The sequence below is a fragment of the Rhopalosiphum padi genome, chromosome 1, assembly GCF_020882245.1.
Source record: "Rhopalosiphum padi isolate XX-2018 chromosome 1, ASM2088224v1, whole genome shotgun sequence".
Taxonomy (NCBI): domain Eukaryota; kingdom Metazoa; phylum Arthropoda; class Insecta; order Hemiptera; family Aphididae; genus Rhopalosiphum; species Rhopalosiphum padi.
The window spans coordinates 82279138-82303593 of record NC_083597.1 but is presented as its reverse complement, the minus strand read 5'-3'; the positions used below and the strand labels follow the sequence as shown (position 1 = coordinate 82303593).

Below are 24456 nucleotides of genomic sequence, written 5' to 3'. Positions count from 1 at the left end.
TGCCTATGCGCTAATACGTCCTTGCTCTTTACAATATTATGTATTAATTTAGAGATTTTTTTCATTTTTAGTCAGATATTTAGCCAAAAATTACGATTTATCTAACAAAATTCTACACAAATTAAAACTTATATCAATTGCTAGGACTTATATAATTTGTTATATAAAAATATAAAATAGTAAAATATGCATTTAGTTTTGATAAATTATTCAATAAATATACAATGAATATACTAATAATTTTCAAACATTACTCAATGCCAAATTATACCTATCGGCTATCATTCTTTCGTGTGTATATATGGTTATAAGATTTATTTTAAATAAATGCTCGTTCGCAACATCCACAGGAACTGGTATTTCCCAAATGAGTTCCAGAGTACCTATATATAGCCACATATTACCTACCTATAGACTATAAGGCTATAACACTCCAACTATCAATTATCACATAATTATTTATTTTTTCACATGAATACTTAATAATAAAAGTGTACACATGTTATGGTTTTGTATATTAACTTAACAGAAAATATGTCACTTTCTATCTTGCCGCCGAAGACGAGGATTAACCAAAAAAGGGGTTTGACGCCGATAAGAGATAATCTTTGATTTTCAAATCCCTTTGATAACGTCGTATTTCATCCTTTACAGCGAGACCAGTAAATCTCCCTAGTGTGCGCGTACCATCCCTTATATAGTTTTATACACTATACAGTGTCAGTGTACAATAACCTGTCTGGTTTGCGTGAAGTATACAGCCAGACAGCCTTACCATATATTGTACTCAATGTCTCTCATCGTATATTTTATTTATACTTTTATACATGACACATTTGAACTTTCGTCCTTTTAGTCTATTTCTATCACATCGAAGTATATATATTATATATAACTCAAATAATATGTGTCCAGAACAACAAGTAAGATTTTTATACACGTTCTACACGAAAATTGCAGTATACCTACTATGTGGATACATGATCTCAAAAACGTTCTGGAAAACATCTAGAACAAGATTTTAACGTTAAATTCGGCTTAAAATTTACTTTTCTTTGATAACAGTCTGTAGATCGTCATAAATATTTTTACATTATTTATTATCCGTTAGGTGAAAGAGAAGCATTCTATAATTTTTGAATAAATTGTACGTAGTTACTCTTTGTGTACGCTAAATAATTTTTGTTAGTCTCACTTTTAAATAAAATCATAGTATTTTTACATTTTTCTTCGGTAAAAGATAAAATCACCTATATCTGTCTTTTTTAATTGAAATTAAGAGAGCGTAATATATATGATGCGGCATCTAGCGTTTTACAATACTTTCATTTAAGTACACACCATGAAGTATGAATTTTTCCTGTTCAAAGTTAAAATATGCAATAAACTTAAATTATGTTAAATAAAAATAGATCGTTTGAATAAATATTTGTGGACATTAATAACAAAGCTTTTTAATAGATACTTTGAAAAAACTCATAGCGATACATAGAAAACATTTTTTCGAAAAATACTTGATATATATATATAAAATTATACTTTTGAAATATTAATTTTTTTCTAAAGATTAATAACCTTTATTATTAATAATAGTAGTATTTGATTTATGCTTTTATATTTTTTGTCTTCATAATGAATTGTTATAAATTATAACTATAGATAAGTTTAAATTGTGTATATTGTACACTTAAACATTTTTAACGCATATAAATAAAATAAAAAACTTATTTTGTGGTTTTATTATACACAATATATTATCTTTTATTTATTTTATTGTATTATTCTCATATATTTTATTTAGTATCATTAAATATGTAATTAAGAATTATTTTGAGGAAAACGATAGGCACAACGAAAGCCCTTATCTAGGTTAATATTAAGTAAATTCTAATTGATTCATTACCTGCGATCCTTGTAAATTTTAAAAATTAATTTTAGCCCTTTCCAAAATGTTAGTGCGGACCGCTGTCAAACAATGTCTATATAAATTTCTAATCTAAAATATAGAGTCCCATGTTATTGTCTTTCATTACTATTTAAGGTTGCATGGTTGCAATAAATATTATTTCTGTACATTTTTTATTCCAATGAACTATTTAATATTGTTGTAAACACGTTTGAAAAAAAAAATCTAAGCCAAAACGTCAATCGTATCATAAATATTATCGGTGGAAACGGAAGTCTAGGAACTTTTGGCGGAAACGAAATCGAACTGCTGGTTGCACTTTTCAATAAAAAAGACCGCGATTTAAAATAAGTGGGCGACTGGTTATCCGAGGGGCGTTATCATGGATGAAACGATTACGACCGATGGGTCACAGTCCGCCAGATAGAGCCGCGCTCGAATGGTGTAATACGGTGACTGCAGCAGTTTGTGCTGTCGTCCGGTGCGATATTATTGTGTCGTTTGTTCCTCCACCCATCCCGACAGTTGGTTAGTACACCTTTTCGCTTTTATTTCTCTTTCTCACTCACTCTCAACGTTATTGTCGATTTTTTTTTTGTCTCCCCGCGCGCGCATGTAATCATCGTCGCGACGACCCTCCGTCGACTCACCTACACAATTAAAATGGCGGAACGTTATCAACACAACAGAAGATGTCATTGACGCTTTCCGTTGTTTACGATGCCAAATTGGATTCTATAGGTAGGTAGTTTTTCCGTCCGTTCGGGATCGTTGCTGCACCCAACCGTTGCGCATTTAACGAAGTCTAGGGACGACGATGCGCGCGCGCGCGTCCCAAGTGTTTTGGACTTCTTGCCGTCGGACGGTCTCAACCACTGCTTGGACAACGTCTGCTTCGATTGTCGTCTGTGCATGACCGTGCGCAATTTAGCCTTTTCCCGAAGTCACTCAGGTCTTCGTGTTGCAAGTTAATGTTAAAAAGGTAAGTGAACCAGCGCGTGTGGAATGTCGTCCGTGGGTGTCACATCGCGCATAGTATACTTAATGCACCGTTCGCAGGTACAATGACAGTCTCCAGCCAATAAGATTGGTGACGGACCATCTAACCGAACGGCTGAACCTTGATAGTGCATGCGCACTGCCGTTGGCCAATTCAGGTTCTGCGTACTTCGAACCGAAACCGATCAAAGCGACAAAGAAGGGCCGGCCTGCGACTGGACAACATATTCGGCTTGCGGCCAAAAAAAATAACCAGAATGACGTGACAACGATGAGCAACAATCTCATGTTTCGAAGTATGTTTTTTATGAACGAAGAAGCTAGACATTTCTTGGCGCCGCCTATACAATTGTCTACGACTGACGGGGAGTATTTCACACGCAAAACTGGTAATCCAAATTTGAATACACACCATCAACAGCAACAGCAGCAAGCAGTTGCAGCACTTGTCAATCACGATTCTAGTTCTAGTGTTGAAATCAAACCATTACAAGTAAGATCCTATTTGAATGTATTGCTAATCAATTTACTAATATCCCATTATAATTATTTAGCCACCAAAAGCACGTCCCCACGGGTGCGAAGAGTGTGGCAAAACGTTTCTAATGAAACATCATTTGTCAACTCACATGCGAGGTCATACTGGTGAGCGACCTCATATTTGTCCTGAATGTGGAAAGACTTTTGCTCTCAAACATTGTCTAAGCACTCATTTGCTATTGCATAGCTCGGAACGACCATATAAATGTTTAGAATGTAATAAAAGTTTTACCTTAAAACATCATTTGGTTAGTATTTCATTAAATTATAAATTATAATATAACCATTTCACTTGATCATATTTTATCGTGTATGATAATAATTATTCTTTAGGTGAGTCATGAAAGAGTACATACTCGGGATAGACCATTTGAGTGTCCTGAATGTCGTCGTCGATTTCCTCAGAAACGACATTTGACTACTCATATAAAATTCCACTCTGGTGAACGACCATACTCATGTTCTGTAAGCAATTCATTGATTGAAATAGATCTTTCTGAATGGTGTTTTAAATTACTTATCAAATACTTGCAGGTTTGTGGTGAGACATTCTCGCGTGAAGAACATCTAGTCATGCATTCAAGGTTCCATGGAGGAACACAACCATTTGTGTGCCCAGACTGTGGAGCAGCATTCTTACGTAAATTTGAATTGGTTAACCATGAACGGCAGCATGGCCGTATACCTGAATCTTGCCCTGCTTGTGGTAAAGAGTTCTTACAGAGACGCACATTATTGGTTCACGTAAGAAACTGTGGCCTTAACTCATCGACACCAGTACATAGATCTCCTTATACCGCAACTGCGAGTAAAGCATGCCGGTATATCTATTAATTAATTTTTTTGATTTAATAAAGTAAATAAATAAGCAATGAAATTAATGTTTATAAATATTTACAGAGAGTGTGGTGAAACATTTGCTAGTGACGAAGGTCTAGCACTTCACATGCGATTACACATCGGTGACCATAGTTTCCTATCTGATATTTGTAGTCTAGCTGCTACGTTGAAACAAAGTGTACAAGGTGTATCAAATGGTATTGCTAATGTACAAAATCATCACCAATCACAACATCAATCTGGTGTTGTTGCCAATAAAAAATCTCACTATTGTGGAGACTGTGGCCGTGGCTTTACCCAAAAACATGGCTTACAACAGCATCATGTCAAATATCCAAATGCTACTTGTAAAGATAAACCCTTTGCTTGTCAAAAATGTGGTAAAAGTTTCATGCAAAAAAATCATCTTGTACTACATGAACGACAACATATGGATCCACCACCATCTAGAAATCGTAATGCTACCACCTCAGCTGTCCAATCAATACAACATTTACAGACTGAACAGGTTGGCTTGCAACCGACTCCTCTTCATACAACTATCCTGGGGCTACAGCCTATTAGGCATATTCAATCTGGTAGTCAACCTCAACTTTTAAGACATCCCAGTGAGGCCCATTCAGGGTCATAATAACTGCCTTGTTTTATACTTGGATTTTTTTTTTTTAAAAAAGATCTATATTTTCTTAACAAAATTGCAGTTATTCATTGATTTTTCTTGAACTCGAATCCCAAAATATATTAGCAGTGATTGAGGTTTTATTCTTCAGAGTATACGTTAAATATATTTTGATTACCTAAATGTATTATTTTATGCTGCATGAATGCAAATCAATTTAAACATTTATTTTTGACTGTAAAAATGTGGCGTCATTGGAATTTAAGAGTGTTTTTTTTTTCATTAGTTTTTTTTTCTTTTGCTTGCTCTTCAAGTAAACATGTTTACTTAAATATCAAATCTATTTAAATGTATAATTACTTATATTATAAAAAAAAAAAAAAAATTAGTTTCATTATTACAATTAGAACTATTTTATTAAAATGTATTAATATTAACATAAATATATTATGTATTATCATTGTATGCTGCACCTAAGGTTTCAGTTACAGCTGAATTGATTTTCAATCCATTCAAATCAGCATAGTAAAAGTAGGAAGTTCATTTATTTTGCAGCTATACTTTTGGAAAGTATTTCCTACTTACATATTTGTTTATCTAATTGAGTAAAATACGCCCTCATGTTAAAAGTATAATTAAGTACCAACCATACTATGAGTTTGTAAATGTTGTGAATTTTTTTTTCTTAATTTTTTTTTTTTTTCATACCTAATCAAATTTATGTAGGTAGATTTATTAGACAAGATATTAAATTAATTTTTCTGGATCTTATCTTAGTGTGTAAAATATGAACATATATGTGTGTATTATTGTTCAATAAATAGTAATACGCATGCATTGAATTGTAATAAGTAAAAAAATCCCAAGTTTTAATGGGTGCTACTAATATGATGTAAAAAATACTTAAATGATAATTTAATTTTAATTTTAATTTTTTTTTTTTTACTGTCTTGTACCAATTAATTGTAAATACTTAACATTAAGTAATATAAATATTATATATATATATTTGGAGCGTATTAAAATATAGAAAAAGTTAGCACATTTAATATTTTTTAATTTTTTATGTTTGTAAGAAAGATCAATTTTATTTATCTATATAAACATTCCATTTGTTGGCCGTAATAAATTGTATAATTTTAGTCGTATATTGTATGGGGGAACAAATTGTAATGATAGATGATTGCCTTATATAGAGTTAGGAAAACTAAACAATAAACAATTAATATTTAATGTATATAATATAATAATTATATCTATACATATATGTTTTCTTCGTGAAAATGACACAAGTTTTATTTGACTATGAATAGAATGCCGGTAACTAACTATATTTTACACAGCTTCTAAGTAATTGGATGTATTTTATTAAATTAAAAAAGTTTTTATTGATTTGAAAATTAATTTTTTTTTTTATTATCAATTTACTGAATTAATGAAAGACAAGTTATATAAAGTATCAATTGTATAAAGAATATTATTATTAGACTGCTATTATATCATTTATAAAAAATTTGAAACTTCAATTGTGCAGTATAAAAATAAATTTTGCTTCAGCTAGGGCTTTCAATATTCAATTGTTTTATACATACAGTTTAGACCATTATAAAATAAATAATATACATAAATCCAAGTAATGTTTTATTTGTGATAATCTTTATAAAACATTAAATGTATAATAATCTAAAACCTAACAATGAAAAAAAAAAAAAATTATTTATGAAGAATTCAAGCTTTGTCACAACACATAAGCTTAATATGTCATCAGTCTTAGGGTGAATAGAAATGATCATTTAAGCAAACAGTCTTCAACGTTTTAATTTGTCACCAGTTCTGTAAAATTAGATAATAGTAATCTAAATATTATAATGAAATTAAACGCAATCGCTTACTTGAAACCAAACTTGGACAACAGAGTTTGACTGTTTTTCCCAGTACTTTTAGATAGACCGGTCCTTGGATATGAACGATTTCCCTGTTTTGGTGTAACAACTGGAGAATTACTTGTTTCTTTTGTGCTCTGACTACAAAATCCTTCGTCGATATCATTTTCATGGTCGGCCTGTAAAAATAATAATGATTTTATAGACAATAGTGTCACGTATCTTATAGAATATTTAACAATTGTTGACATTATTTATTGTTGAGTTAAAAGAAATGTGTACTTATTTTATATTATAAAATGAAAATATTTTCCTAAATTATCTAAATATTTTATTTCTATAGATTGATTTATTTTAATTTATATACATTTTTTAACAAATCAATTATTCATGTATAATTTGTATAAACAAAATAATATGTAAAACTATTATAAGAGGACTGTAATGAAAATATTCTAATGTTTATATTTTAAATCAATTATTTTTAAGTATATTTTAATTTTAAATTTATAATTATAATAGATAATAGTATAATATCTAATAAAAACACATAAACATTAACTGTATCTAAAATACTTTTAGTCATGAAATATAATAATAATAAATATGTAAGCTAATACTTACTTTTTTAGTATCATTGTCTACTGAAGTACAATCATTTGAGTTGTTTTGGTATTTTTGTTCCTCGTTGAGTTCTTTATTTGTAACCATTCTATTATTTGAGTAGCTCTTCCAACTAAAGGCTGATAACGTTTGACTAGGCAGTTTTTTATTAAATGTTTTTGTTTCAACTTCTTCGTTTTCAAGACACGACAATTGCAGTAAATTTCCTTCATTAATATTTCTAGTATTTAAAGAAATATTCATATCGTCATTAGTATTCTTATTTTTATGAATCGTTATCTTGCGACTTTTAAATGGATTTATCGATTCTTCTTCAAGAACATCATTAATTTTGGGTACTTGAGGGGAAAAGTATCTAGAACATAAGTTATTTTTATTAACTGTTTAAAAGAATGAATTATAAGAATTTTAATAACTAACCCACTAACTATCTGTACATCTGGGTCTATAACTGTATACTTTCTTTTAGTTAATTGTTTTAAAAATGAAGGCGATTCATTTTCATCTATATTGAATTCTGATTTAAACGATTCATCTGTAATTTTACAATCTTTGGTATATGTTGATTTTGTAGACTTATGTTTTTCTTCAGTAATAATGTCACATTTTTCCAAGACTTTTTCATTTTCATAAATTTCGTCAAGAGTATTTAGAATATCATCTTCAGTTACTAAAATATAATATAAATAGTATGTCTAAATTATTTTTAAAGTGTGTTTATCTAGAATAATAAGTACCAGGAAGACGCTTTTTTACTACTGGTGGTTGATGAATTGGTGATGACGGAATAACATTTTTGGATACTTTGGGACTTATAGTTGGAGTATTCTTGATGATTTCTTGGGTTAAAGTACATACTTCAGGATTAAATTTAAATGGTTGGTAGTCTTTTGACCAAATACTTTTATGGCGAGCTTGAATAATTTTCTTTTTTGCAAATTTTTCAGGAGTCTAAAAACCATTAAATCAATAATAAAAATATAATAGGTTATCAACAAAATAAGATTATTCTTACTAATTGAATATCTGGATCCCAATTATCCATTATTTCTAAAGAAAAAGGATCTATATTTCCTAGTGCAAGTTGATAAGCCTGATCACTACTTAGTTTTGAAACAAGCACAGGTAAATTAGGGTCTGATATTTCATTTAATGGTATTACTCGACGAGATAATGGATCAAATACAGGTTGATATTGAAACATACGATCAGCATCCATAAATTGATCACGATATTCAGGTGGAATTTTAATATTCATAAAAGAACCTAATCTAGAAAGTGCCTAGAATATTGAAATAACAACATATTTTATTAATTATTATATTAAAACAAATACAAGCAAAAATGATTAGAAAATGTACTTTGTAAATATCAGGTTCACTTGTTCTAGTGATGAATTGTCTAGCTTTAATCAATCCTATTCCAGAAATAGAAGGTAAATAATCACAGCCTGATAATATACACATATAACGAAATTTATCTAAACTAAACTGTTCAGGTTGGATATTCATTGACAGATATAATTTTTCTTGTTCAATTAATATGCCAGCACCATTTTGGTCCATTTTAAATAACACCTATAGGCATATTACAGTATTAAACATGAAGCTAATTAGATAAATTCAAATTTTTATAAATCAGTTATTTTACTCGTTTGCAACCAAACAGCAACAAATCTGAATCTTCAGTAATAACTATATGAGCAATTCCGCTTAAATTTAAATATGCTAGTTGAGAATCAGCTTCATATGGTGCTACAATACAATCAACATTAATCTCTCTGCATCGCTTGATAAGATTTAATGCCATTTTATGGGTAACATCGATACTCCGTCTTAAAAGTGATGAAGCTTCTTTCCCTTTATCCAAACGCATTAACTCGGCTGCTTTCTTTCGATTTTGCTCTCTTAATCTAAATAAAATATATTATAGAAATATAAGAACCAATAATATGACATCACTAAAACAATTATTATATTATTACTTTCGCCGTTTTGATTCAGTATCAGCTTTAGCAGGTAAATGTTGTCCATCAAAAACTAAAATTGGTTTAATATTTTGAGCTAACAACATAGACACAAATCGCATACAATAGTATACATACCTAAAAATTTACAGAAATTACTAAATTAAATAGAATAATGTGGTATTATATTTAATAATAATTATTGTTAATTATAAAAAATCTTTTAGTCTTAGATTTTAAATTAAATTTATTTAAAAAAAAATCTTATTATTTAATATTCAACTATACTGATTTCTGTTAATAATGTACATACATATATATATATATATATAACCAGTGTCAGTAGAAACAGTATGAAGATATATAGTATACTTTGATCCGATCTCAAGGTGGAGCGAGGTATAGATCAATTTTTGTGAGAAAACGCCTCTGATTTTCACTTCATTAGTGCGAGATCTAGAGCATGAATCTCACTTGCCACTGTTTAAAGCCAGCTCTAAGCAAAGTATTATAGAAAAATTATAAATATAACTTTATATACCGTGAAATAAATATTAACAACTAAAAGATAATGAGAAATAATTTTATGATCTTAATTCAATCTGTTCAATTGAAACTTAACTAATGCTAATAAAATAAAAGTAGTTGCTTTAAATAATTATAATATCTAAATCCTAATTAAGCTGATGCAAATTGTATGAATATAAGCATATTTTTTAACTATACACTTCTTCAAAATCATCTGTTAGCATCCAACCAAATTTGTTTAACTTAAACCTTCTCACAGTTCACTTTGTTACATTTCTAGATTTTTAAAATACTAAAATATCAGACAGATGTATAACTATGCTATCAAAAGAAATAAATTCAGTTGTTAAAAAAAAGACAATAAATATGAAGATTAATATTCTAATGTTGTTTCATTGAGATACACGTTGAAAATTTAGTATATAACTAAAATAATATTTTTAGTAGTACTCACGCTTGACAATCTTCTCCTCTTGCCAATTTCTCAGCACAGGTGTATACACCTTTATGTAACCAACAATAAGCGTCGATGGCCACAGTACATCCGGAGAACTCCGACACATTAACAGTTCTCCATGATTTTTCTAAAAGAGGTATCAGCCCTTGAATACCCATCTCTCTTTAAATTTCAAGTCGTCTGCCTGCGTTTACAAAGTGGACATCAAAAACGTAACGATTATAAAATATTTATAAAAAAAATATATCATATAATATTTTATACTGAAAAAAAAAATAGAATTCTTCTCCTATAATAGTTTTTTGTACGATAGAACTAGTTATATATTAAATTGACTATAATACTTTGTGAATTTGTCATCATATCATTTTTATATTGTATTTACCCGCCAAAATATTGATAACATTGTACAATTGTATATTAGTTTTCCATACCGTGGACCGTGGTTATAAGAAAATTGTATTTAACCATTGACCCGTGATAGGTGAGGTCCCTAAACCAGGTGAACGGTCACATAGATCCCTCGACAGCTAGATCCCCGGTGACTAACTGACGCAAGAGGATCCAATTGACGCGAGATTAAAATGACGCACGATGATCTAATTGACGGGGGATTAAAATAATCATAAGGATTTTACAAATTAATTAATTTTGTAATAGTATTATTAATTTTTAATTATCAATGTATTTAAATGCTTTTACGTTATTATATCGTAGTAACACTAGTATAACAGTTGTTATCTATAGCATAATCCATTTAATTTTTGTTTAATAGACAATTAAAAAATATTTTCTATTATAACCTAATGTTTTAATAATACACGCATAAATTATTTCATAAATAAAGCTTCCATAATGTTAGGTTTCGTTTATACATCTAATAAAAAATTTAAATGTGGTAACTGAAGTTACTGAACACTTCACTTCTCAGTTAAAATAGCCATAACTCATGTCTGCAGGTCACCATCTTATGTTTTTTTTATATTAATCAGAATAGTATACCTATATAACTTAGTACAACTATATAACTATAGCTACTATTATATTATTATTATTGCTTAAAAGTTTTAACTTAATAGTTAATTCATATTCTCACTCCCAGTCTCAGAGGTTAGTCGTAAGTCCAGTGGCGCCGATCTATATTTCATGTTATGGGAAAAAAATGCTGGTGTTAGACCCACCTATACTAAAAAAATGTTTAGTTAGTTACGTTCGAATGGTACTATATTTATTTCTAACTATATACATACAAGATACTGCATAACAAACTATTTTTGATTATCACCCAACCACCCATAAATATTTCTGGGGAATTTTCCCCAGTTCATACCCGTGTTCGGCGCTACTGTTAGTACATATACCAAATTTCAATATTGACAAAACTGTATATTTTAACGAAAAATAACGATTATATAGGTATAATTATCTATTTTGTTTTAAGTTATTACAAAAATATTATTTAATGACATCAATTCGTGTATTATTATTTAACACTAACAGTGAAGTATTCAAAATATTATGTAGATTAGTTATAAGCTGTTTATACCATAAACTTATTAACACCTGCAGTGGCGGCTCGTCAGGGGTCAATGAGACGGCGGACTCACCATAAAAAAAGTAGTAAAGCAATAAAAAAGTTTGAAGAAAATTGTAGTACCTATAATTTAATATTTTTGTCTATTTGGAAAATAATTATGATGGTTTTCGATATTAATATTGATTATTGATAATATTATAATATTTTTACATTAATAATGAGAAGACGGGTGTCATTCAATAATAATACGGGCGAAAAATATCGATAACAACAACTAATTACTAATTTATGCGATGCCAATGGCAGAAACTTTGAATGAGTCTAGTCTCAATGTCCTGAACAACATCTATACAATCTACCCCGCCCTCCGCCTTGTCGTGCATATAAAATTTGTATAAGTACACAATTGAGTCTCTCGAACGGCAGACTCCCGAATAAATTTAAATGTCTGGCTAATAATAATATTACAACATAATAATACAGTATATAATCTATGGATATGGATCTATCATATTAATCTATCATCTATGGTAATCATCAATCTTCGCTATTCGTCGGAGACGATTGACGGTTGTAATAATTTTAACGGAGAAAAAAATAGACGTACAAATCATTAAACCGTACTTTAGTTCAGCTTATTTTTATGAAATATCTCAATATCTTCAATTCGAAACGTGGTGAAGACGCGCGGACGAGGAAAGGTGTTCCTGGGTCGGCGATGTGGTTACTGAACGTATGGACATTAAATATGACACAACTAAGTTTCACGAAAAAAATCGATGTTTACGTGAGTTTGATTTTCTATAATTTTGGAGCTTTAATTTACTTTTTTAGACATAAAATAAATACATACTTATTGCACCAGACAATCTGCTACACGCCGGGTGACGTATACGTATGCATATTTTATTCCCGAACGCGCGATGCATAAAATACGTGAAACCAAAAATACATAATCGTCATATTACTATATTACCAGACCCATTTTATATAATAATTTATATTTATATTAATTGTATAAATAGCATTTTTCATTTTTAACTGGCCGAGTACTATGACTAATATAAGTTTTTTTATCCCTAACAAAAATAAAAAGTTTTCTGAAAAGACGCATTAATATTTTTTTATAATTGTCTGAATTTTGAATTTTTATAACATTATTAGATATTCATTTCATATTTCTGTGAAAACTATTTCTGCTCAACCGATTTTTATTTTTTTTGTAGTAATTTAAAAACGAATAACTGTAGTTATTTGAAAATTTCAACAAATGTTAATGTTTGCATTTCTTATACATAATATAATTTTCAAAATATTTTGACTATACACTTATAGGATAAAATAACAATAGCATAATACCATAAATAGATGCATTTATTATATATATATATATATATATATATATATATATATATATTAATATCGCAAATTATCTGAATATATTAACATTAGAACCTATATAAATAATATGAGTAGGTATGTATTATTCTTAAACAGGACGGTACCGAAACGGGAATGATATAGTCACATGTGTATATAACGAGTCGAATGTGAATAACTGCTTGTATTTAGAAATTAATTTTATTGATTTTGTAAGTCCTTCTTTATTATACGTAGATCATAATTTATTAACTATTTAGTATGAAATATTAATTGAATGATTCAACTTTTAAATATTTTTAAAATTATTAATCATTTAGTTCAGACAACCCGTAAACTGCTGTATAGGTACTATAGTAGGTGACTACAATACTACATGTAGACTAGGTTAAGTATGTCACTATAACGAATTTGTACAATTTGAATTCAATTTTCAATGTATAATGCATAAATGCATTGTGTACAATGTAAAATTATGCTGGTCGAAGATGGTCTTATTTGTTGGTGAGAAATTTTACCAAACTATTGAAATAATAAAATTATAATTTAAAAAAAAATTCAGGATATACAATTATTATGGTTTTAGGTATGAAATTAATTAGATACCAAAAGTTTCGTATGCATGACAGCTGAAATATAAAAATGAATCTTATAATATCACAAAGAGTTCTATAAAAAAAACATATGATATATCATATTATTATAATATTTGTCATCCATGGCAAACATCAATCGTCGTCATTTGTAGGAGACGATTAACCATTCTAATATTTTATTGAACAGTCGTCAAACAACAGCCTTCAGTACATGACAAGTGCTCTTATTTTCATAAAAAATTTCAATAATTTCATTCTGATGCGCAAAGAAGACGAATGAAGAAATAAGGGCTAGCTGTTTCTTCGGTGGCTGATGTGCACGTTTGAACTTTAATATGGCACAGCTTGATTTCGCCGAAAAGCGTCGAAGGATACTTACGTAGGTTAATTTTCCTATAATTTTAGGGTAGTAATAAATTTAGTTTTTATACTTTAAATAAATATTTATTGACTTGTACAAGCTGCCACCCCGATTACTTAGACCTATATTTTATTTCCGATAGCCGGCAACCGGCGGGTTATTGTATACGACCCGTTTTAAATTCTTAAACGATGAAATCTTTTTTTTAATATTTTATTATTTTAAAGTTCTAGATAATACTTTTTTTAATAGTAAATTATTTAAAAATATAAAATTTTTATTTTTGTCTGGTCAGCAAACTGTTTTTAATTTGTGAATATGGCATGAGAGTTCTAAAAGGTTAAAGTTAAAAATTAGCCAAGAATAAAATAAATTCGTCAATTATACCTTGGATTCTGGACGTAGCAATGAATGTATATTGATTTTAAAATTTTCTATCTGTTATGAATTTTTGTAGCAAATATGATATATTTAGTGCTTTGGGTGGTTAATAGTAAAATAAAATAAAAAATTTCAGATCTTGTCATAATATCGGAAAAACTGGAATCATTACGCTATAATATACTTGTAAAATGTCGACAAAATTAATTAATTTACTAAGTTTTAATTCAAAAATGCTAATCATAGAATGTTGAAAATTTTACCAACTGTCTACATATTATGATTTCCTATACATTGTATAATTATAAAAACATTTTAACAATTTTAAATAATTAAAATTTTTTTTTTTTAAGCCGACAAAAATTATTGATAGCAAATATGATTTAAAATTTAATACAGTGTTCCTCATCAGTCACTAAATAACTGCAATAAAAAATGTATATAGTCACGATATTATATTTTTATAAACGTTTAAAATCAGAATTTTGACAAATTTTGTCTAAATCTATACAATTTTCAAATTATTTTTTCATCAGATATTTATATATATAATATTGTCTTTTTATATACAAATTTAATATAGTAATTCTCATTAGTTTTTTTTTAAATATAACAAATATAAAAGGTTTACTGGAAAGTCACATTATTTTTTACGACTGAAGTTCAATATTTTATGACTTATTGAGTATTAATTTTTCATCTCCAAAAAAAACTATTTCTTGTAAAACGATTTTTATATTGTGTTATAGACTGTAATACTATACATAGTTTAAAAACAAATAATCTTATACACCGATAACTTAAAGTCTTAACTAATTTTTTATGAGAATATTTCTTAATTATGTTATTATTTTAAAAATATTTTCAAACTATATATATATATATATATAAACAATGTTCTTTATTTTTTTATTATTACAAATTTTTAAAATTTTTAAAATGTTCAAATTATTTTTTTCATTAGTATTCATATAAATATTTTCTTTTTATATCTACAATTTTAAAATGTTATATAGGAATTCTCATTAGTTTTTTTAATGCAAAAACAAAAATAAAATGCTCACTGGAAACTTATATTATGACTGTTTGAAGTACAATATTATATAAATTAATAAAATATGCGTCTACATCGATTACATCATCCGGGTAGCGGATTTTTCATAAAAATGAATATATTTTATTTTAAGTTTAAAAAGTAAATTGATTAACTAAAGCATTGACTAGGTACTATTTGTTACAAGAAACCACAATAAACGAAATGTATAAATTTTTTCTATTATGATAGGTGTTTTCAGACACAATATCTACAGACAGAGGTAATTGCATCTAATGTAATAGATAAATAAGATTAAGTTAAAACACTGCGCGTGATTAGAATCAAAATAATGTAGAAATAATAACTTAGAAACATAACGATATTGTTCATAATTCTTTTTTTTAAATACTTAAAAATATAATTATTTTTATTTAGTTCACTATTTTCATAGATTAAATTAAATAATTTGTTATCATCTTCATTAGAATAAAATATTAATACTTTGCAGTATCTATAAAGATTTGGTCTAGTTTATATGTTTCAATTTTACGTATGTCAAAGAGCTAAAATATAATAATAAATCCTATAAAAATAACAAAGAGTTCTATAAAAAAAAATAAATTATAATATTTATCATCCGACATCCATGGCAAACGACAATCGTTGTCATTTGTAGGAGACGATTAACCATTCTAATATTTTATTGAACAGTCGTCAAACAACAGCCTTCAGTACATGACAAGTGCTCTCATTTTCATAAAAAATTTCAATAATTTCATTCTGAAGCGCAAAGAAGACGAATGAAGAAATAAGGGCTAGCTGTTTCTTCGGTGGCTGATGTGCACGTTTGAACTTTAATATGGCACAGCTTGATTTCGCCGAAAAGCGTCGAAGGATACTTACGTAGGTTAATTGTCCTATAATTTTGGGGTAGTAATAAATTTACTATTTATACATAATATAAATGTTTATTGACTTCTACAAGCTGTCACCCCGATGACAGACCTATATTTTATTTTCGATCGTCCAGTCCAATGAAGTGGTCAGTAACCGGCGGGTTATTGTATATACGACCCGTTTTAAATTCTAAAACACTGAAATTTTTTTTTATTTATATTTTATTATTTTAAAGTTCTAGACAATATTTTTTTCCGTAGTAAATAATTTAAGAATATAAAATTTTCATTTTTATCTGGTCTGCAAACTGTTTTTAATTTGTGGATGTGGCCCGAGAGTTCAAAAAGGTTACCGATCATGCATTAATGATGAAATTGCCAAGAATAAAATAAAGTCGTTATAATAAGTACACCTTAGAATTTAGATCCTGGATATGTAGCGAAAAATGTATAATGATTTTACAATTATGTAGTTTATTTGCTGTCTGCCATGAATTCTTGTAGCAAATATGATTTATTTGGTACTTTGGTTGGTAAATACTAAATAGTAAAATAAAATTAGCCTTTAGTGTATTACAAGTGCTCTCATTTTTATAGAGTATTTTAATAATTTCATTCTGAAGCGCAAAGAAGACGAATGAAGAAATAAGAGCTAGCTGTTTCTTCGGCGGTGATGGTGCACGTTTGAACTGTAAATGTAGTACAGCTCGATTTCGCCGAACAGCGTCAAAGAATACTTACGTAAGTTAATTTTCCTATAATTATGGAATATTAAATTTATCTTTTATACTTAAAATAAATATTTATTGACGTGTTCAAGCTGCTATACTTGGATGACAGACTTATATTTTATTTCCAATCGTCCAATTGCAATGGCCGGCAACCAGTGAGCTATTGTCTACGGCCCGCTTTAAATTCTAAAACGACGAATTTTTTTTTTTAATTTAAAGTCCTAAACAATATTTTTTTGCATAGTAAATAATTTAAGTATATTAAATTTTTATTCTTTTCTTGCCCACAAACAGTTTTTAATTTGTGAATGTGGCCCAAGAGTCCAAAAAGGTTGACCACTGGTTCAATGTATAAAATAGCCAAGAATAAAATTAAGTCGTCAAGTATACCTTGGATATGATCTATTTAGTACTTTGGGTAGTTAATAGTAAAATAAAATAAAAAATTTCGAATCTTGTCATAATATCGAAAACACAAAAAAACAAATGTATTATTATACGCTATATACTTGTATAATATCGACAAAATTAATTTATTAATTTAATTTTAATTAAAAAATGCTAATTATAGAATTTTGAAAAATTTACCAATTATCTACATTATGATTTCTCTATAGGTAAATTGTATAATTTTAAAAGCATTTTCATTATTTATAACAATTAAATTTTTTTTTTTTTTTTATTAGGTAAGCCGAAAAAAATTATAGATACGCAAATATGATTTAAAATTTAATACAGGCTTCTTCATAAATCGTTCACTAATTTAGTGTAATAAAAAATGTATAGTCACGGTATATTTTATAAACGTTTAAAATTAAAATTTTGATTGTATTCGGCTAAATCTATAAAATGTTCAAATTAATTTTTTCGTTAGATATTCATATAAATATTTTCTTTTTATATCTACAATTTAAAAATATTATATTGGAATTCTTATTAGTTTTTTTTAATCTTAAACAAAAATAATATGTTTACTGGAAAGTCACATTATTTTTTATGACTATTTGAAGTTCAGTATTATACTTATAACTTATTAAATGTTTATTATACACCCACCCTAAAAATAAATATTTTTTCTCAAATAATTTTTATATTTTGTTATAGTTCAAAAATGAATTATCTTAGATAATTAAAACTTTAATTAAATTCTTATGAAAGTATTCCTTACAAATAGTATTTTTTCAAAATATTTTTAAATTATGTATATTTACGATATTATATATTTTGTTATTATTTAAAACATTATTTGTAGGGGCATAAACGTTTTTGTACATGTTATACTATACGTACACAATGACATTTTTGACATACGTAGATTAATCTTAAGATATTATTTATTCAAATTATTTTACGAAAGGGTTGTACCTATTGACTCAAAAGTATATAATAAGAATATAATACGGTATAAATTATATTTATTATTTATACAATATTATAATAATAATTTTGATAAATGCAATGTTTTCGGAAAAAATGTAGCTTGTAAAACTTTACACACAAAAAACAATAAAATACTTAGCAATATATCAATCAACATATAATATTATAAGTCATAATACATCAAAATTATACTTATTAATTAAGGTTGACTGACTGTCTCTTTCAAATTCAAATTTCACCCACTAATTACAATAATAAACTTAATCACTAATGTATAAAGCAACACTGTAATAATTACTTCTTTATCTTTAATTTAATGTAATTTTTGATTATTTTGTAAAATGGTACTGAAAATTGAATTTCTCAAAGCATTGACTAAGTACTTGTTACATGAAACCATAATAAAGGAAATGTATGAATTTGTTTCTATTTTGATAGGTGTCTTCAGATAGATATATGTAAGTTTACTTATGTAAGAATATGTAAGATTAAGTTAAAGCACTGCGTGATTAAAAACCAAAAGAATGCAGTAATAATAACTCAGAAACATAACGATATTAATCATAATTATTTTTTTTTTAAATATATATAATAGTATAATTATTTTTGTTTAGTTCACTATTTTTATAGATTAAATTAAATAATTTGTAATCATCTTCATTAGAATAAAATATTAATACTTTGCAATATCTATAAAAATTTGGTCTATAGTTTATATGTTTCAATATTACGTTAATATGTCAAACAGCTAAAATAGAAAAATAGATCGTATAATATCACAAAGAGTTCTATAAAAAAAAAACCATAGATTTATCATATTATAATATTCGTCATCTGTGGCATACGACAATCGACGACATTCGTCGAAGACGATTAACAATTCTATAATAGTCTTAATGAACAGTCGTTAAACAACAGTCTTCAGTACATGACAAGTACTCTCCTTTTCATTTCGTGCTGTTTATTTTCATAAAATATCTTTATACTCCCATTTAGAATCATGATGAAGATCGTATGAAGAAAATTTGGAGTTTCTTCGGCGGCGGTGCACTACTCCCGTATACACTGTAGATTGGTACAACTCGGTTTCTCGGGAAGAGTCGACGCTTAAGTAAGTTTTTTTTATTATTCTTTTTTGGGATTAAAATTATTTTTTAAACTTAAAATAAAATATATTAATTTATATGAATAATCCGCGCTAGTCGGACGATGTAGTTGATGTAGACGCATATTTTATTCTCCAGGGTCCAATGAAAAAATAGTACACAATGCCTACTTATTTTACTCATTAGTTAAAGTAGACAAAAATTGTGAGAAATAACAACCATGTATTATTCGTATTATTCGCGATTATATTATATTAGAATAGTAGTAGAATAGTACACCTTAGATCCTGGACGTGGACGTAGCGAAAAATGTATAATGATTTTACAATTATATAGTTTATTTTTTGGTTTGTCGTGAATTCTTGTAGCAAATATGAATCAATTTGGTACTTTTGTTGGTAAATAGTAAAATAAAACAAAAAATTTCAGATCTTGCCATAATATCGGAAAAACAAAAAAACTGAAATAATTACGCTATATCCTAGTATAATGTCAACCCGGAGGACGATTGGCAGCATCATTAAGAAGCTCATCTGAATAACAACAATAAGTGTCGCAAGGCTGTGTTTGTTTAATACTATAATTTTTTGAACAGTAGTACAGTATATTATGAATATTTACTTAAATTATATTTAATTTTTATGGTTTTTTTTTCAGATAATATACTGTACTATGGTTTTAGGTGTTCTTTTTATTTTAATAATACGTTGATAAATTACCAATTTTTTCAATTTTTTTTTCTTATCACAAAGCTAGTTCGTCTTTGTGTATGTTTAAATTTATATTTTTTTATAGTTATTGTGCTGTTTAACTTTCTTATAAAAGAGAGTGAGGAATTAAAAAGGTGGCCACCGAACAGAAAGTTAAACTGCAATATACTATAATATTTTTAGTTCATGTTTACATTTTCAACTGATAAATTATGAATATAAAATTTCAAATTAATTTAAATTCAAAAATAAAAGAACACCAACATAGATTTCTTAAACATTAAAATTTTACTATAAATTTAAATTACATTTAATCAGCACATTAGTTGAAGTTTTATAGGAACCGAACATTTGGCTGGATCATGGACTACCCACCGACGGAGAATTTGTCATTGAGCTGAAGAAAAATGTGTCAGCACTCGGCTTCGTTTCAATCCGGAGGAAGATTGGCAGCAGCAAAAAGAAATTCAACTGATAATCAACTATCCAAAGTATTTGTTTGTATTATATTATAACTTTTAGAATCGTAGTAGGTACAGACGGTACAGTATACTATATATAATTATTTAATATTTATTAGTGAAGAAGAATTTGTCACAAAGCTGATGGGAAATGTGTCAGCACTCGGCTTCGTTTCAACCCGGAGGAAGATTGGCAGCAGCAAAAAGAAATTCAACTGATAATCAACTGTCCAAAGTATTTGTTTGTATTATATTATAACTTTTAGAATCGTAGTAGGTACAGACGGTACAGTATACTATATATAATTATTTAATATTTATTAGTGAAGAAGAATTTGTCACAAAGCTGATGGGAAATGTGTCGGCATTCGGCTTCGTTTCAACCCGGAGGAAGATTGGCAGCATCAATAAGAAGCTCATCTTAATTTAGTTGTCCCCCCTTTGCGCATTAGCGCTCATCTCTCATCCACTCATCCAACACATTCACTATCGCCGGCCGGCAACACACATATATTATACACATTACCCGTTTTATATTATATAGTATTATTAATATCCACATAATTTAAGTTATTGTATATTTTTTTTTATTATTTGAATGCATTCATATGATCAGTGGCGTATTTAGGAATTTTAGGATAAGGGCAACACATATTTTGCCACCTCCCCCCCCATTAAAAAAAAATTAAAAAACTTCTACGCCGCGTAATGGTCAAACTGTTAATACCATAGAATACCATGTTATATAAATACTATAGTATTTTATACCTCTATGGCACACATTTGTTGTGAAAAATATTAATGATTGACGTCACTGCGCCAGTACTCATAAAGTACGAAATAAAAATTTGCCGTTCTGGACAACTGGACCCAAAGCCCCTACCTAAATACTCCCCTGCATATGATGCGTTCTCGCTTACGATGTGGATTAGGCCTACTGGGGACACCACAATAAAAAAACGCGCCTCGTGTAATACCTCATAAAGTTATTAAACAATACGGACAATGTTATTGTACGTCGTTTAATAATAAAGGTGGTGTGGAAAATTACCTAACACTGTTATTCTTATCTTATAGTTACCTTGCATACATTTTTTTTTAATAAATACCAATTAAATAATTATTTATATCAAGAAACGAGAAATATTAACGTTTTATAAAGTATTTCAATAAAATAATATTTAATATTTAAAAAATATTCTTTGAGTTTTGACTTGTTATAAAAAGATTCCAAGTGGCAAGTATAGTTATTATATTAGTTCTTATTTTACAAATACACTAACAAAAGCGGGTCAAGTTTAATATTGCCAGAAATATTGTGTGTATCTATTACTTTACTTAAAACATTGAATTTACACATATTTTTATTTATTTATTATTGTAATTATTAGGTTAATGGTTAGGTTTTAATGTACTTACCTATTATAATAAATAGGTATTTGAGAAAGTTCTTTTAAAAATTATATATAAGTTCTACATTAACATAATCGATAATTCATATATCGTGTATATTAGAATATAATGAAACGTTACTACTTATTTAAAACATCGAATCTAATATCATAATTAATGGAATTAGAGATTTTACTAACGCCATGTAACTTACTTATACTTCATACTATTTCATAATATTTTTAAAATTTAAATTGTTATTTAAGTATTTTTTTTTAGACAAGTTTTTTAAATTACCGCCGATTTCTGGGTACCTAAACGACGTGGGAGATTATAGTTAATATGGAATCTAAATTGTCATTGAGGTTCCAAATGTCCAAAGGATCCAGTTGACGTATGTGGATCTACTTGTCGCGGGATCTAGGTGATACGTAACTCCTAAACCATATCTCTTTCGTTTCAGGCTCGTTTCAGTGTTAAGAATTAGAAAAATTTCAGCTGTTTTGCTATTGGTATCATTTTAGGTTAGTTCTTAGTTCAGTCGTTCCAGAAAACCGAAGCTTTTCAATCAAGTTTCTTATCGACCATATTTTTTTTTGAATTATATTTAATAAGTAATAAATAATATACTAGTTAAAATGTTGTTAAACACTCCAATCCGTATGTTTGGCAGACATTTGCGACCTTTGTCCAAGAAGTACGTATGAACAAATAAATAATCTTTATAGGCATGCAGATGTAAAACAAATTTTTATTATTTCATTTGTAGAACATTAAGAATGTACTCTGCCGCTACCCAGCCATTGACTGTACCAGAGCCAGACGGTAGCTCTCTGACGAGCTCTCCTAAGTTAGAAAAATTATATACAGAAATCACTTCCTTAACAATGATTGAAGTTTCAGAATTTACTGAACTATTAAAAGTCCGTCTTAACCTAAAAGATATTCCTATGGGAGCAATGATCAGCGCTCCAGCTGCAGCAGGACAAGTAAATAGTTTTAAAAATTAACATTCTACCAGTGTTAAAATTACAACTTTTATTATTATTTTTAAGGAAGAAGAAGATGAAGTAGCTACAACAGTCAAGACAAGTTTCACTGTTAAACTTATGAAATTCGATGAAAAACAAAAGGTTGCTTTGATAAAAGAAGTGAAAAACTTATTGGAAGGCATGAATTTAGTACAGGTTAGTATTATATTAAATTTGTACATAATCCAGATATTTCATATATTATTGCAATTTCAGGCTAAAAAGTTTGTTGAAAGTGCCCCTACAGTTATCAAATCAGATATTGGTAAAGATGAAGCAGAGAAATTAAAAGAAGCATTTACTAAAGTAGGAGCTGAATGTGTAATTGACTGAGTTTAACGCATTTGTTATATTATAATTATATATAATTATTTTTTAATTTCACAAAATTTGGTCGGTTAATGTAAGTAGTCAACATTCATAATGTATCAATAAAGTTTTATGTATGATATCATTACATTTAAAGCGTATATCTGTCCTGTTTTTGGAGTTATAATGCTGACAATAATAAGTGTACATTTTATAATAAAATTTTCACTGACAAATTGTTATTTTTTGATCAAAAATCAATTAACACAAAAAATTTTCTAATGCTTAAAATATGATATGTCCAGTATTTAATTTATGTTAAATCATTAGGCAAGAACTATATAATATTTTACCATTTAATGACAATTTAAACAAAAAATATATCATAAATTATTTTATTAGAATCATAATATTTTTTATCAAATTTGATTTGGATAATGCTATAGAGATTATAAACATATTTAACAAACATGCAACATTTTATAAAACTTCTATGTAGTTACTACTTTAAGTTCTATTACAATATTCAACACTATGAACTTTACTAAGACTTATTTAGTCTGTACTAGAGTATCAAATAGGAAAGAAAGATCTTGATCATTAAGATAATTGTTTTTTTACTATTATTTATTTATTTTGATATTAACAAGGTTACTGGAATAAAAACTCGTGTAAACGCCCAGGAGTCATCTTGTTTATTATAAATAAACTGACAGCATTTTATTTTTTTATGATGTAGTCATTACTCAGTGATAAAATTATAAAACTAATAATTACAAAGATAACT

The 24456-nt window shown here is 27.8% G+C and overlaps 3 protein-coding genes and 1 long non-coding RNA gene across 5 annotated transcripts; 3 read left to right on the top strand and 1 right to left on the bottom strand.

Moving 5' to 3' along the window:
* Positions 1-2493: 2493 nt before the first annotated feature.
* Positions 2494-5953, top strand: LOC132922142 (gastrula zinc finger protein XlCGF57.1-like). Its single transcript, XM_060985498.1, has 6 exons — positions 2494-2888; positions 2966-3398; positions 3460-3693; positions 3779-3910; positions 3980-4266; positions 4346-5953. The coding sequence occupies exons 1-6, from the start codon at positions 2878-2880 to the stop codon at positions 4914-4916; spliced, it is 1668 nt and encodes a 555-aa protein (XP_060841481.1). The 5' UTR covers positions 2494-2877; the 3' UTR covers positions 4917-5953.
* Positions 5954-6524: 571 nt separating this feature from the next.
* On the bottom strand, positions 6525-10714 carry LOC132922128 (exonuclease 1). 2 transcript variants are annotated; one of them, XM_060985487.1, is made up of 11 exons: positions 10360-10496; positions 9691-9873; positions 9396-9515; positions 9062-9323; positions 8773-8988; positions 8427-8693; positions 8149-8362; positions 7832-8081; positions 7412-7766; positions 6797-6966; positions 6525-6737 (listed from the first exon to the last, which is right to left on the bottom strand). In XM_060985487.1, coding segments are annotated over exons 2-11 (1881 nt in total). In that variant the 5' UTR covers positions 9693-9873; positions 10360-10496; the 3' UTR covers positions 6525-6712. The 2 variants fall into 2 exon arrangements, with proteins under 2 accessions (XP_060841470.1, XP_060841462.1); XM_060985479.1 differs by lacking the exon at positions 9691-9873 and having other exon boundaries at positions 10360-10714.
* Positions 10715-20492: 9778 nt separating this feature from the next.
* On the top strand, positions 20493-21982 carry LOC132917379 (uncharacterized). Its single transcript, XR_009660274.1, has 3 exons — positions 20493-20967; positions 21057-21172; positions 21262-21982. It is a non-coding gene; the product is annotated as an uncharacterized LOC132917379 (long non-coding RNA).
* An 852-nt stretch (positions 21983-22834) lies between these two features.
* LOC132922050 (uncharacterized) lies at positions 22835-23905 on the top strand. Its single transcript, XM_060985358.1, has 4 exons — positions 22835-23026; positions 23099-23318; positions 23385-23516; positions 23577-23905. Exons 1-4 carry the CDS (start codon positions 22968-22970, stop codon positions 23691-23693), a joined length of 528 nt encoding a protein of 175 aa, XP_060841341.1. The 5' UTR covers positions 22835-22967; the 3' UTR covers positions 23694-23905.
* Positions 23906-24456: the final 551 nt, after the last annotated feature.

Bases quoted from the DNA above. Each gene is read 5' to 3' on its own strand.
- LOC132922142 (XM_060985498.1), top strand. The intron at 3,399-3,459 runs GTAAGATCCTAT...ATAATTATTTAG, and splicing joins TTGAAATCAAACCATTACAA to CCACCAAAAGCACGTCCCCA. The intron at 3,911-3,979 runs GTAAGCAATTCA...AAATACTTGCAG, and splicing joins AACGACCATACTCATGTTCT to GTTTGTGGTGAGACATTCTC.
- LOC132922128 (XM_060985479.1), bottom strand. From the start codon at position 10,520: ATGGGTATTCAAGGGCTGATACCTCTTTTAGAAAAATCATGGAGAACT. The intron at 9,324-9,395 runs GTAATAATATAA...TATTTTATTTAG, and splicing joins ACTGAATCAAAACGGCGAAA to ATTAAGAGAGCAAAATCGAA. The intron at 8,082-8,148 runs GTACTTATTATT...ATTATATTTTAG, and splicing joins AGTAAAAAAGCGTCTTCCTG to TAACTGAAGATGATATTCTA.
- LOC132922050 (XM_060985358.1), top strand. From the start codon at position 22,968: ATGTTGTTAAACACTCCAATCCGTATGTTTGGCAGACATTTGCGACCT. The intron at 23,027-23,098 runs GTACGTATGAAC...TTTCATTTGTAG, and splicing joins TTGCGACCTTTGTCCAAGAA to AACATTAAGAATGTACTCTG. The intron at 23,517-23,576 runs GTTAGTATTATA...TTGCAATTTCAG, and splicing joins AAGGCATGAATTTAGTACAG to GCTAAAAAGTTTGTTGAAAG.